The 15,282-nt window shown below is 37.9% G+C and overlaps 2 protein-coding genes across 2 annotated transcripts in view; both read left to right on the top strand.

Moving 5' to 3' along the window:
• LOC131070429 (metal transporter Nramp3) overlaps positions 1-15,282 on the top strand; it is a 124,365-nt gene that overhangs the window by 34,992 nt on the left and 74,091 nt on the right. The window lies entirely within an intron of this gene.
• Positions 3,062-5,945, top strand: LOC131070430 (uncharacterized). Its single transcript, XM_058005952.2, has 5 exons — positions 3,062-3,700; positions 3,818-4,050; positions 4,157-4,709; positions 4,860-5,262; positions 5,372-5,945. Exons 1-3 carry the CDS (start codon positions 3,114-3,116, stop codon positions 4,477-4,479), a joined length of 1,143 nt encoding a protein of 380 aa, XP_057861935.1. The 5' UTR covers positions 3,062-3,113; the 3' UTR covers positions 4,480-4,709; positions 4,860-5,262; positions 5,372-5,945.

The raw sequence follows: 15,282 nt of genomic DNA, 5'->3' as shown, positions 1-15,282 counted from the left end.
GCCAATTTCCCAATAATCAACACCCATTACTTAGTATTATCATGCCTTAAATTAATTTATTAAACTAGATAACCATATTCATTCATAGTACAATTGATAGTGGCTATATTCAAACTCCAATTCGTACTTCCTTTCTAATCTTCAACCCTGGATGGGGATTTCCTTGTCTAGGGCACGATGACACCACCTCCGTAATTGAGCCTAGGTTTCAGGAACAACTGTCCAGACCACCCTTGGGGCTCACCTAATTTGGGATGCATTTACTCCGCCTTTCCCTAACAACACCACGCCTCTCCTTATGGGGGGGTGGGGTGCGGGGTACAATAGAAATGATTAAGAAATTGGGATATGAGTATACTAACTTCTCATGTATTATAAATATATATGAAATTAAGTATGACTGTCATACATATTGCAGTGTACATTAATATTACTACTAAATTCTGCATAAGAACGTTATCAAGCTTCCTATATTAAGCATACATATTAAGCACATCCGCGTGCATACCACCAAGAACAAAGATGTTACTGCCTGTAACTTAATAACAGTTCTGATCTGATCTGATCAATGGTGATGATGATTTGATTCCTTTCCTTATATCTCTCAATGTGAGGGAGAGGTCACAACTCTTCATCATGTATGCTCTTTGGCGACACCCTTTCACCATCAACACCCTTTGAAAGAGTGTAACTCTTCATTATTTCTGCCTTTGAAAGAAACACAACCTTTCACAATCAGATCTGCACTTCCGATTCCCAAATTATCCCTCCTTCAAATGAGTTCTCTTCTCCCTTTTATACCTCATATTTGGGAGAGTCACAATTTATCATTTCATGCCTTTTGACCATTCATTAACTTTAATCAAATTTTAATATTTAATTATATTCCTTTATATTTTAATTTAACTTTTATTTTTATTATTTTGTATTTTAAACTTTATTATTAAATTATATTTCAAAGTGCGGACATTACACTTTAATCAAACTCTCTTGCAATCTTGTCATTGAAAGGAAACCATACAAATAAATATTGAATATATGCATTGTGAAATACTTGATCGATATCTCCAACAATGCCAGCCAAAGTAGATCTTTCACTACCATAGCTAGTCTTCTTCAAGAGGGATTTCATCCTTAGGAAGGTTGAGATGGACCAAGTCCAAATCTCCAAAACCACACAGGGTTTTCTCAGAGAGAAACTTTATTAAATTAAGTAACGTTAGTAAAATATTAAATTTAGTATTTTAACGTTATTTAAAATAATATCTCAAAACACTTGATGTCGCTATAATATCATCAATTTTAGAAATCATCAGCTATCCAAATATAGTAACTCTACTAATTGACCCAAACGGTGACCAGATTGATACTTACTATAAATAGTATGGAGAAATTGTTCGAAATCTCTTCAAAGAGTGTCAGACAACTCCAATAAATCCTCTAAGATTACTAGCGACATTGAAATACTCCTTTGAACTAGTTGACACAAACCCTAAAAGGCAGCACCAACTGCACTACAAGAGAACCCCCCAAAAAGGGGACATTACAAATGGCCAAGGCAAAGTGTATCATTGTAAAGATCCTCACAATATCTTTCTCAAATTTCACACTTTTCACCAATAATACTAGATGTTGCAGAGTTTCAAAATAATTGGTCAATTATGTCTCAGATTTGCAAAGTTTAATGCATTCAGTAGTAAATATAACATTGACATTCCAGCGTATAAAATGGAGAGGAGTACAAATAAGCAGCACTCTAGATTTAAGATAAAATTCGGATCTTCCTAAACAAGACTGGTTTGATACCAGAGATATAACTTGTAGCTGATTAAACAAGTCTTTTTCTAAACAATCAATCTGAAATATTCCCTATTACAACACTAGCCATGTACATGCATGAAATGCAGCAAATACAATCGATATTAATATTTAGCGCTTGGATGTGCTAACATCATCTATTGCGTCCATTCTAGAAGATTACTTATAGGTGAGAGTATGCTTAGCGCCTAGTTTGTCAGCTCTCGTGAGTGCAGGTATGACTCTAATAACTATAATAAATTCCAAGAATGTGTTAAGCAGTGTTCCACAGGCGTTGAGGACGGGGGGATGCGAGGACGGGTTTTGGGGACGGGGGGACAAAGGGCCTAAGTTTGTGGATAGCGAGGGGACGGCGGCAGGGCGAGGGGGAGGGGGGGGTGGCGGTGCTGATATAGTTATACATAATGCAGAGTTCTGTGACTCGCCAAAACTCGGCGAGTCACGGGCTGAGTCACCCTCAGCGAGTCCTGGGTGGCTTGGACTTGGACTCGGCGAGTTTTGGCCGAGTCATGGCGAGTCACGTGACTCGGTGATTCGGCTTGGACCCGGCAAGTCCCGATGCCAGGACTCGGCCGATGTAAACTACCGAAAAAGCAAAATTAAAACATGTTAAACAATGGTTTTACTTGTTTTTTTTTCATTTATATTTTATTCTAAGTTGTAAAAGGCATCTCATTTCATTCTATTGAAAAAATAGGAGAAGAGTGAGTTGTGAGGAAAAAGAAGAGAGCATAGTAGGGCAACCAACAAGGAGGAGGAGTAGAATTTCTTCAACAAATCACATTGGGGTAGTGTAATACTTGCATTTGGTACATCAAAAGCTTGTTAGAGAGGATTGGAAAGAGGTTGCATTTCATTTCAACCTTCTTATAAGAGGTAAGATTTTTTTTTTGTGGTTTTATAAGCAAAATTTACATTTTTTTTTAAACATTTGTAATATGTATTCATTTCTTTCAAATAAATCAGCAAACCCTACCATGTAGATTGTTTTTTGTTTTCTCAAAACTTAAAGAAATCAGCAAACCCTACAATGTACATTTTTTTTCGTTTAAAAATGTACATTGTAAGGTTTGCTGATTTCTTTATGTTTTGAAATGAAAAAAACAATCTACATGGTAGGTTTGCTTATTTCTTTGAAAAAAATGAATACAAATTCTATTACATTGATTTTTGTATCAAAATCAAAACATTGCTATTATATTTTTTTTTGTATTAATTTATAATTTAACAATGGACAAATATTCATTATTTTTGTAATTGTGTCTTATTCCAGCAACCTTCAACTTTTGAAAACAATGTCTAGTTCTAGTCCTCCTTGTAGAGCAATCCCGGGTAGAAAAGATCCAGCTTGGAAATATACAGAACCTTTTCCCAGGCAAAAAAGAGGAGAGGCAAAATGTAAATTTTGCAAAACAATCTTTCATGGAGGCATAAATAGATTGAAATACCACCTTGCCGGCATACGTGGCCATGATGCAGAGCCTTGCACACTAGCACTTCCTGAGGCTATTCGTGAGTGCCAAGTGCTATTAGACACATTTGAGACTCAAAAAGAAATAAAGAATAGGCAAAGGGAGGAGTTGGCTCAGACTAGCATTGGTTGTGTTGGAGAGGCCTCTTTCATGCCTCCATATTGTCCTAGTGGGAGTGCTAGTGCTTCTGTTGCCGGTAGTGCTAGTGCTAGTGGGAGTACCAGTGCAACTCCAATCATTGGTCCTAGAGTTCGTAAATCTAGGATGGATTCATATTTTGAGCCACGCATTACTTCTGGTGCCCAACCTTCACTTGAGAGAACGGCTTGGAACAAAGAGGTACACAATAAGGCTAAAGGTGCAATTGGAAGATTTTGGTTTTATTGCAATATTCCATTCTTCGCAGCCAGGTAATTCCTTTTAGTTTTTATTTGATTGTTTTAAGTTTTTAAGTTATTAATATTTTTAGTTTGTTTTGTCTAATATTTATAATTTTGTACTTATCTTATTTAATTTACTTGTGATAGGTCTCCTTCTTGGCAGAGCATGGTTGATGCCATCGCTATTTGTGGGTCGGGTTTCAAAGCCCCTTCTGATTCCGAGTTAAGTGGCCCAATTTTGATAGAATCGGTGGCTGATGTAAAAGCCACATTAGAGGATCAGCGAGAGATATGGAAGAAGAAAGGTTGCACCATCATGATCGATGGTTGGACTGATAGGAGAAATTGGACGCTCCTAAATTTTCTTGTTTCTTCTACAGGTGATTGAATACCTTGAATTTTCTTTAATGATTCGTATTTTATTTTTGAGTTGAGATTTATTGAATAATCATTGATCACTGTTTTTGCTTTGTTTTCAAATTTCAGGTGGCACCATGTTCTTGAAGTCCATTGATGCTTCCGCACATTCTAAAAATGCCACTTACCTATGTGAGGTTATAGAGGAGGTCATATATGAAGTGGGTGAGGAGAATGTAGTAGAAGTGGTGACCGATAATGCAGCAAATTATGTTGCTGTAGGTAAACTTTTGATGGAGAGGCACCCATCTATATTTCGGTCTCCATGTGCCGCCCATTGCATTGACCTCATGTTGGAGGACATTGGTAAGATTGCATGGATCAAGACATGTGTAGAGAAGGCAAAAAATATTTGCAAATATGTATACAATATGCATGGGTCCTTAACTTAATGAGGCAATACACGGGGCAGAAGGAGTTGGCTCGTCCTGGAATCACTAGATTTGCCACTAACTTCATCACACTGCAATCCTTGATTCTAAATAAGGTATCTTTGAGACGTATGTTTGTTGGTGAGGAGTGGACTTCCTCATCCTATGCTACGAGTGCTACAGGAGTTGATGTCGCAAATTACATTTTTGATGAGTCAGGCTTTTGGACCCCTTGTGCTGAGATTGTGAAGGTAAAATTTTTAAGCATTCTAATTTCTACCTTATGTTTTACGTTTTAACTTTTTTATTTTTATTTGTATTTTTCTTTTATTTGCTTATTTTCATTCACAATTTCACACTTACATTAACTGATATTACATATTGTTTCACAATATTTGCAGTTCATTGAGCCCTTGGTAGTTCTCCTACGTGTTGCTGACGGGGAGAAGCCCGCAATGGGCTACATATACGAGGGCATCGATAGGGCCAAGGAGGGCATCAGATCTGCCTATGAAGGGGATGAGAGTAAGTATTGTCCCATTTGGGATATCATTGATAGGAGATGGCAAACCCAGCTTCATAGGCCCCTTCATGCAACTGCTTATTACCTCAATCCGGCATTCCATTTCTGCCCTGATTTCAAGGCGGATAAGGAGGTTCTTAGTGGGCTCTACTCAGTGATAGAGCGAATGTCGCCTGGTCATAGCAGTAGTATAGTTCAAGAGCTAGAGGCTTTTTCTGATGCGGAAGGGGAGGTCTTCTCTTGTCAGCTTTGCAAAGAAAATCAGACAAAAATGTAGCCAGGTAAAATGTATATTTTAAGAAATTAAGAGCATAATTTTAATTATATGTTATTCAATTTGTTATTAATTATTAAATAAGGCTGATTATTTTTTCCTTTTTCTCATCTCAGATAGGTGGTGGCAGATGTTTGGTCCTAAAACACCAAATCTTCAATAGGTAGCCATTCGTATTTTGGGCCAGCCATGCAGTGCTTCCGGTTGTGAGCACAATTGGAGTATGTTTGAGCACATACACTCCAAGAGGTGCAATAGATTGTCTATGGAGAGGTTGAATGATCTAGTCTTTGTTCATTACAACCTCCGTCTTAGACACAAACAGGTTATGGACCATGACAACACCCCGATCACGCTAGAGGAGGTTGATCTAGAATCTGAGTGGATCAGTGAGGCTACAAATCCTATCTTTGGTGATGAGGACTTAGATTGGATTGACTAGGTAGATAGAGAGGCTGAGGTTGTAGCCATGGTAGAGGAGGAGGTTAGAGCGCGAGGAGAGCCAGACACAACTGATGTTGGTGAGGGTAGAATGGAGTCATGGGCAAAGAGTATTGTTGTTGACACATCCAGGACCTACCTTAGGGTTAGATGCCTTCATAGGAAGGACCCAGGCTCCTCTGAGCCATAGACTTGTAGTTGTTTTACTTTTGATATATGTGTGGAACTGGAACATTTGAATTTTGATGTCATGGATTTCATATTCCATGAGTTTTGTAATATTTTTACATTTGACACTATTTATATATCTATGGTTATTGGTTGCTGTTTCCTTCAGCTACAATTTGCGTTTATACTAATCATAATGTGATCGATGTATACTTGACACTTGTGTATGTGATCAAATTAACTTCTATTTGATGATGTTATTGTGTATTTAAGGTTTGATTAATAAAGGGTGCATGAAAAAAGTTTTAAATCCTTAAAAATCGCTAAATTTCTTGGGTTTTTCACTTTGTCGAGTACTGGCTGATCCGAGTCCTAAGTCCCGAGTCGAGTCACCCTTGTCGAGTCCGCGCCGAGTCTGAGTCCCGTTTCTTTGATACATATACTTATAGTACTTGAAAAACTAGTTTTGAAAAGATGTATAACAGTATAACAGTATAAGAATTACATTTCAAATGAAACTATAGGAAATTAGTAAAATTATAACATAGCAAAATTTTAAATACTAAATCTAAATACAAAGATTTCTTGAATGCTAATTGCTAAATAAAATTTGACAAATGAAACTATCAAATTGGAGATTTCTATTCTATCAAAAATATGAATTTCTGATGTCATATGAGATATCACAAAGTCTATAAAGATGATTACATGATTCATCATTACAATGAGTAGCAAATACAGATACTAATAGCAATAGCATTACAAAAGACAAAATGTCAAAACTCAAAATGTAGTGAAGGGAGGCCTCTAATCGTCTGCAAACTCCTCATCACTAGAATTGCTGGACTCCACAAGGTCAAGATCCCTCAAGCTCATGCCAACTAGCCTTGCATTTGAAGTGGTAGGATCATCCTCATCAATCTGTGTTGGTTCCTCTGGCTCTACATCCCATCGTGCTGTTGGACTCTCCTTGTACACAAGTGTCTTGCGGTCCATGAGACGCAAAGCATTGTGTACAACCACAAGCTTCTTTGCTCTCTTAGAGTTAAGTCTGTTCCTCTTCAGAGAGTGGATGAAGCTATATGTAGACCAGTTCCTCTTAGCAGTTGAAGAACTGGAAACCTGGGATAGCAGATGGATAGCTAGAGTGGTGGTCAAAGATTTCAGACCATGACAATTCCACCACAAAAGTGGGTCCTCCTGTGCCATAGTTTCTATATCCATCTTTGCCGCATCTGAATAGCCTCTAAGAGTGGCAAATCTTCCCCCCTCAGTGAGAATTATGCCAGTATCTCTAGAATCATACATCTTCTCTATGCGCCTAAAGAAACCTGCCGTCACCTCATCATCCTGAATCGGTGTCACTCTACCCGGTCTAGCCTTGTACTACGATGTGCTCATTGTAGAATGCTAGAGAGGGGTCCTTCACTCGCACAACAACCCTCATCTAGTCAAGCATAGAGTTGATGCACTCATACACCTCTCCAAGGTTAGGTGCATCCCCATCCCCATATCTGATGACTTAGAATACTGGAGAAATGATGGAGACAATGCATTTTGCATCAGTCCAAAACACATCACTCTTCACTGTCTCCTTCACCCTTCTCCAATGCTCTGTCTTGGCCTCAGCCCACCTATTCCACTCATTAGTGATAACCATGAGTTGCAATGCCTCTTGCAACTCAATCATTCTCTCCAAGAGAATGAAATAGGATGCATATCTGGTCTCAACTGGTTTCAAGAACTCCTCCTTTGCGAAGGTTCTGAAAAGTGCATGTGAAGTGTGGTGGTTGCAGATAAGCATCCGCACATCTCTCGCATAGCTGACCACTCCTCTAATCTAGTCAATCTTCCCCATGTCCTTGAGTGCATTGTTCATTGCATGCACACATGGGGTCCACCAAATATGTCTATAGGTTGCCTCAATGCTCAATGAGTTTCCCTACTGCTCTACACACATGGGTTGCATCTGTCACTACTTGGACCACATTTTGTGGCCCAACCTCCTCAATAGCCTCCCTAAGGACCTGAAACTGAAAATCAGCATCTTTGCGATGCCCTGTACAATCAACTGCTCTAAGTATGGGCCCTTTGCACATGTGACCATGATGTTGATGAGTGGACGATGGCTAATGTCTGTCCACCCATCCATAACTATGCTGCACCCAAATGCCACCCAACATGCCTTCATCTTCTCTATCAAAATATTGATCTTGGAATAGCTCTTATGGTTTGCTACAACCCTAGAACCTCCTTATAAAGACCTTTAGGAAACATCTAGAAGATTAGGCTGACTGGAGAACTTTATTTAATAAAGTGATTTATTTATTATTTTCACTTTATTTTATTATTAAATTAATTAATTAAAGTCATCCCTAAGAAATAAAACTAAATTTGGGACAACTTAACAATTAATTTAATTAAGCCACTTTATAAAAGTTTGGGGACATTACAGTCCTCTCGGCCCAATCATTGTTTTCCCTCAAGCAATTCTCTGCTACACCACCAAGAACCCAAACCAGTCATATGAAGAACACTATATGACTCTGCTTCTCCATTCGGATGCAATTAGTATTATTGAAACCTGCATCTCTATTATGCTGAAGTATTCCCACCATTATGCTGATTAATGGTTCCCAAATGTTGGAATTATCATGACTCGTAATGGAAAAAAAATGATCGTCTCTTATCATAATTCCACCACTCCATACTCATGCTGTAGACTGAAATTTGATTAAAATCTTTCTGCATGCTCATGAGTGTTTGTATACTCATCCATTCTACATACTCCAAACTGCCCACCATAGATGCATAAGAGATAGGAAACTCATCATGAAATGTCATACTTGAAAAATCACTTGCATCAATATCATATTCACCCCTTGGAAGATCAACTGGTGAGGTTGCCCATTCCATCACATCATGATTGCTCATTGTTTTCATCATTCTTGCTGCTGCAATTGGTACTTCATCCCCCAAAGCCTTGATTATTATCTTCTTCCCATCCTCCATGAACTCCAACTCCATTTGCTAGAAATCTTGAATGTATCGTCCAAGAGAATGCAACCATTGAATTCCTAATATGATATCAGAATCAACAATCTCAATCATGTAGAAATCATCGGTGATTGTATAGTTATTAAACTCAATGCTCATTGTGGTACCTTGTTGCATCTCCTCCTAAATCCATTAGCCATCATGACACGAAATCCTAAAAAATCCTCTAATGGCGATCCTCCTCTTAGCACCAAGCTATCACTCACGAAATTATGTTGCACCACTATCCACCAAACATGTCACTTGGTGTCCATTAATGACTCTTACTCTAAATGGCTGATATTTGGGAGTACATGGAAGTAGAGCTGTGGCACCATGTGCTAAGGCTATAGTATCTTGCTCTTGACACTTTATGAAGTATCATCAATAGTTTCATCAACATTGGATGTAACTTCAATATAATGCAATTGACCTTTCCCACGACATCTATGACCGGGAACCCATGGCTCCTTACAAGTGAATCACAACTTCTTCCTATGCAGCTCATTCTTGCTTTCAAAATCCAGCTTCTTATCATTTTCCTTACTTGGCTTGGATGGGACTTTGGACTCCTCTTGTGATATCTTCTTGTGCTTGGTACTAGTGTCTTCTTGACTATGCTTTCCCTTAGAGGTATAGTTGTTCCTAGTCATTGACGCCTCCAAATTAAGGGCTCTTGTAATGGTGTCTTGTAGGGTATTTGGGTTGAATGCCCTTACTAAACCCTTGAGAGGTTCAACTAAGCCTTCAACAAATAGGAGAATGAGTCTTCTTTCTGTTACATCTGGAACCAATACTTGCAAACCTTTGAAATTTTGCTACAAAGTCCTTCACTTTACCTTCTTGTTTTAGTTGTGCTAAATCCCTGAAGTGAATTTTTGGGCCCTTCCTATCAAATCTTTCAATCAACCTTCAGCTGAAGTCCACCATAATGGTTATAGAATCATGCCCTTGAGTTATCATGCCATGGTATCACCATTTGTGGGCTATCCCCTCCAAGTGCAAGGTAGCAAATTTATAGCTTCTTCTTTGAACATTGGGTTCAAGGAGAAGTATGTATCTAATTTTGTATCCACGACCTTGCTGATGTACTACCTGTCTCATCATAGTTGGGAATTGCAACCTTCCCTAAACGGTGTTGGATATCCTTTCTTTTATAATACCTCCTCCTATGCCAGCCTTTTGTTTTCAGCTCATAGAACTCTGTGAATGTCATATCATTGCAAATTGTAGCACTAAGCATTGTATTCATCATGGAATTTGTCCATTTCATTAACTTGATCAAGTGGCCCTTCATCTATAATATCTTTTTGCAAAAACTTGGTCCTAAAGGACATGGTGTTCACTGAGGCTCTCTCTCCTTAAACAGAAGTCTTATCCCCATCAAAAGAAGGGTTGGTTGCTGATTAAGAGTCTCAGTAATTGGAACATCTCCTTCACTGTTTCAGATATATTGTTATGGAATTCCTCAATCTTTGTAAGGAATGCTTCAACGGTGTCATTTTCTTTATCTCCCATGGCAGTTCCCTTCTTTTCATGCAACTGGTATTGTTGTTCTCTGACACTCATCAATTTCTCCCCTTAGGCTGGCAAGTTCACTGCACTGATACCACTGTAAAGACCCTCACAATATCTTCCTCTAATTTCACACTTTTCATGAATAATCCCAAATGTTGCAGAGTTTCAAAATAGCTGATCAATTATGTCTTAGATTTGCAAAGTTTAATGCATTCAGTAGTAAATATAACATTGACATTCTAGCGTATAAAAAGGACATGAACAGAAATAATAAGCACTCTAGATTTAAGATAAAGTCTTGCTAAACAAGACTAAATTGATACCAGAGATATAACTCGTAGCTGAATAAACAACTCTTTATTCAAACTATCGATCTGAAATGTTCCCTATTACAGCACTAGCCATGTACAGGCATGAAGGTGAGAGTATGCTCAATGCCTTGCTTGTCAACTCTCGTGAATGCAGCTATGACTCCAATAACTATAATAAACTCCAAGAATGTGTGAAGCCACAAGCCACCAGTTGTGAAGACCCAACAACCAATAAGAATTCCTCAGTTTAAGAAAGGAATAGCTCTATAATACTTGCACTTGGAAGTGATGCTCTGCGAACTCTTGAAAATATACCATCTCCTCAAACCCACTCATATACATAAATTGTTCTCCGTTTAGCGTTTATGTTGGAAATGAGTAGATGTGATTAACACCAGAATATTTCTTTGTTTCCTTCATGCGAGCTACAATAACAAACTGGCAAAATGACTACCACATCGAAATATTTTTTCACTCGACTGTAGCCAATATAACCTTTGGTGGGCTAAGATAATCTCCACGGCAAAAGATTACTTGCGCCAAACTTTAGCAATGAATATGCCTGATGAATACAAAGACAAAATGAATATTAAGCCCAAAAATATCGAACTATATCTCCTTTTCCTTTATTTCATGCCAAAATATGAAATCCATGAGTTTTACGATAATATTTGCAATTAAAATCAAGTAACAGCTATAAACTTTATTATCTCCCAATTATCGAATTCCCTCTATTCGATAGATAACATAATAAACACTTTTATTATGATATTGGACTCATTATGTTTATTCAACAGAGGTCATAATAATAACAAAGCTCAGGTCAATATGTATCGGACATATATAGTTCGACCGCCCACTGGTATTTAATATTCAGAGTTAAATAGCCTTGTAAATCAGACGCAGATATAAATACCTCAATTAGTAATACTGAAATTTGTCTTCAAAGGAAGACTTCACAAATTTGCACAGATGTAGACTCCGTCATGAAAATACCCCTTTGGAAAGCTAGGTTTATCATCCAACTCTTATGTCAAACTCTTGAAGCTTTCATCTCCAAAAATCAGGAATTTTCATCATATCAAATCCATAAGCATGCTATGCTACAACCTAGGAACCTCCTTATGATGACCTCAAGGAAGCATCTAGAAGATTAGGCTGATTGGAGAACTTTATTTAATAAAGTGGCTTATTTTATTATTAAATTAATTAATTAAAGTCATCCCTAAGAAATAAAACTATTTTTTGACAACTTAACCAATTAATTTAATCAATCCACTTTATAAAAATTTGGGGACATTACAATCATCTTGGATTCTATGAAGGATCATTTAATGTCTCACCCTGTTGAAAAGAAATAAACAAAGATGTATGAGGCCTTGACCATTGTTTATCAAAAAGTGAATATCTCTCGTAATATGATGTCGAAGAAGGAATTCATTGTCACAAGCACAAATGACTAGATACAATAGCAACCTTCCCAATGAAGATAAAAAAAACTTTGTGATCAACTTGCAACAAGTGGGGTTAAGGTCCAGGATGTACAATTGGTAATTGTAATGTCCCAGAGTGTGAGGAATGTGCAGTGGTTGGGCCCTGGCGGCCATGTCTATGAATGGGGTTTTCGAATGCTTGAGATTCAGGTGGAATGCCTGTGGGGCGACCCTTAACATCTATGGGTGCTACCCTAGCCATAAGTCTGGGTTTTTGGTGTAGTGGTTGGGCCTAGTGATATTGGAGATGAGGTTTGAGATTGAGACCCACGGAGTGTTGTGGATGTCCCTACATGTTGGGAATGCCTAGTGGTGGGGCCCTGGTGGCCATGTATTCGAATGGGGTACTTCAATGCTCGAGTACTTTGGGTGGAATTCTTGTAGGGCTACCCTTAAGGCCTGTGGGTGCCACCCTAGGCTTAAGTCCATGATTTTGGCATAATGGTTGGTTCTGATATCCTAGGCCCAACCACTACACCAAAATCCTTGACTTATGGCTAGGGAGGTGTTGTCCTCATTTTTGTTTCCAAAAATGAAGGACCACTACATAAAATTTTTGTGAAAAAATGAAAATTTTTACTCTATGGCACGCTTCCTGAGGCAGAATTTCAACTAATCCTTGGACTGGCTTAATCCTCAGTCCATCCTCGAACTGCGTTTCGAATTTTGTCGAATTCTGGGTTCGTTTGCTGTGTCTTTCTTTCAATTTTGGGTTTTAAAAACCCGACTGCAAGTGGAGAATTTTCTTCAAACTGCAAGTTTTAATGATATTCATTGTTTTGGTTGTTCTAGGGGAATTTTTAGCTTATCACATGTGCACTTTTATTAAAAGATGTTACTTGCAATTTGTTTTAAATTTCCATTTCTTGTTTTTGTCTTTTTTATTGTTTTTATTCTTGTTTAGTTAAAATAGAGATTTTTTGGCTCAATTACAAGTAAACTTGCAGTTTGGTCTAAAAACCCCTACTTTAATGGTTTTTACATGTAATAGAGATTTTAAATCCCCATTACATATGTGCAAGTATTTCTATACTTCTTGTAGGGATTTTATTTCCCTTTTACAAGTAATTAAAACTTGTATTCCTCTCTAAAAAACCCGATTTTGCCTTGCAAGTGCATTTTTGACAATTTTAAACTTGTCATTTGTCTAAAAAATCTCGATTTTGGCTTGGTAAGTGAAAAAGTGAATTTTAAATTTGCTATTTGTCTTAAAAGTCCCGATTTTACCTTGTAAGTGGAAAAAGTGAAATTGAAACTTGTTTTTCTCTCCCAAAAACCCGATTTTCATTCCCTTATGCAAAATCGAACTTGTCTTTTATTCCAAGAAACCCGGAATGCAAGGAAAAATGGTTTTTGACCATTTCAAGGCAATTTTTGTGGAGAAATTGTTGGAGGAGGAAGGCGTTTTGGCTTGCATCCTATTTTCATGCATTCTTGGACACCTTTCATGCCATAAGGAGGTTGCATTGACTGGATTTTCGCCCTAGATCAGCAATCACGTTTTTCTTTAATGCCACATTTTGGTTGATTAAATCTCCAACAAGCTGCAATCTCCTAAATCGTTTTTCCCTCTCTCACCTAGGCGTGGAGTTTGGGAGGATTTTTGAGCTATTTATTGATGCCATTGAAGATGCAAATGGTTGCCACGTTTTTCTCCACCTGATTCCTTTGGCTACGTTTTGCAAACACTTGTCACCATTTCTTCTACTCCTCCTTAGGCGTTTTGTTCCAATCCTCTTGGGTGTGCTCTCTCATTGGCATTTTGGTTCTCCAAGTTTGGAATTGCTGCTACATTTATCAATTTGGGGCATTTTTTGCAAAAATGCGTTAAGGGTTTGGCATTGCGGATTGCTTCTATTTATTGGTTTTCCTTCTTCTTTCCAAGAATTGGTTGCATTTCTTGAAGAGGCTTTTTCAGTTTGAAGAAAGGTATGTTCTCGTTCCTTTCTTTCCTTCATTTTGTTTATTTCTTGCTCTCTTGGTTTTCTTTCTTAGTTGCATTTTTGGCATGTGTTCTTCTTCCCCCAAAAATCGGTTTTTGTGAGAGAAATCTTCCCCTTGGTATGCAATTTTCGAATTGCATTGTTCTTCCCAAAATTCCCTTTTTATTTGTATTCGGGATTCTTAATCCCAATTACAAGTTCGTTGGAAATTCTTGTTCTTCCCCTACGGTTAAGGAATTTAACCATTTTTGGTTGAAATTCCAAGTTGAAAAGTGTAAAATACCTCTCCCTTGCAAATTCGGGTTTCGAAAATCGGATTACATGTTGAAGAGTTCTTCCCATTTTCATGAAAATGACTTTCCCGGATTTTCCCATTTCTATCCATCCATGTTCCCCATATCCGTACTTTCCATTTCCGTCATTTTCCGCAAGTCAAAATCTCATTTTTTGTCCATTTCAACATTTGCAAATTTACAAGTGTACTTGTATTCGGGTTTTAAAACCCCGATTGTATGTATGTCCTTTCCAACTTGTATACTTGCGAAAATTCTCCCAAGATCTGAAATTGGTCAAAGTCAAGATTTTCCCATTTCTACATATTTCCCCTCTTCCTCTCACAAAATCGTAAAGTTCAAGAATCAAAGTTTTACCCATTTGGAGAAGGAAGAATGATATTTGCAGCTGACTATGATGTTGCCTTAACTCTTTTAAGTCTTCATCAGAGTATCCCAGGTTCACAATCAATGTCAGATTTGCCGGCATCTCCAACTCCAAAGAAGATGAAATACAAATATGACAAATACCAGAACGAGGTTGCACCTTCCTAGGTTTCTTCTCCTTTGGATCGCATCAGAGACACAAAAATAGGGCATGTTGATATGTCAGAATTCGTCAAAAGGGTAGAAGATCCACAGGATAATAACTTGCAGTGGTTGTTGGACAGCCATATTCACCATGCATCATCTTTCCCGGTGGCTGCCCTAGAACCTGAGTTCGTTCTTGCATGTGCCCATCATTTTGACAAAGAGTCAAGAGTCATAAAAAATGATGATGGCGAAGCTATAATCCGTCTTGATGCAGATATGATCGAGAAGGTTTTCAGAATACCTCCTGCACC

Source organism: Cryptomeria japonica, chromosome 3 (assembly GCF_030272615.1).
Source record: "Cryptomeria japonica chromosome 3, Sugi_1.0, whole genome shotgun sequence".
NCBI classification, from domain to species: domain Eukaryota; kingdom Viridiplantae; phylum Streptophyta; class Pinopsida; order Cupressales; family Cupressaceae; genus Cryptomeria; species Cryptomeria japonica.
This window is presented reverse-complemented; position numbering and strand designations above follow the sequence as displayed.

Coding starts and splice junctions, on each gene's coding strand:
- LOC131070430 (XM_058005952.2), top strand. CDS start 3,114: ATGTCTAGTTCTAGTCCTCCTTGTAGAGCAATCCCGGGTAGAAAAGAT. Junction 3,701..3,817: donor ATTCCATTCTTCGCAGCCAG/GTAATTCCTTTT, acceptor TACTTGTGATAG/GTCTCCTTCTTGGCAGAGCA. Junction 4,051..4,156: donor TTTTCTTGTTTCTTCTACAG/GTGATTGAATAC, acceptor TTCAAATTTCAG/GTGGCACCATGTTCTTGAAG.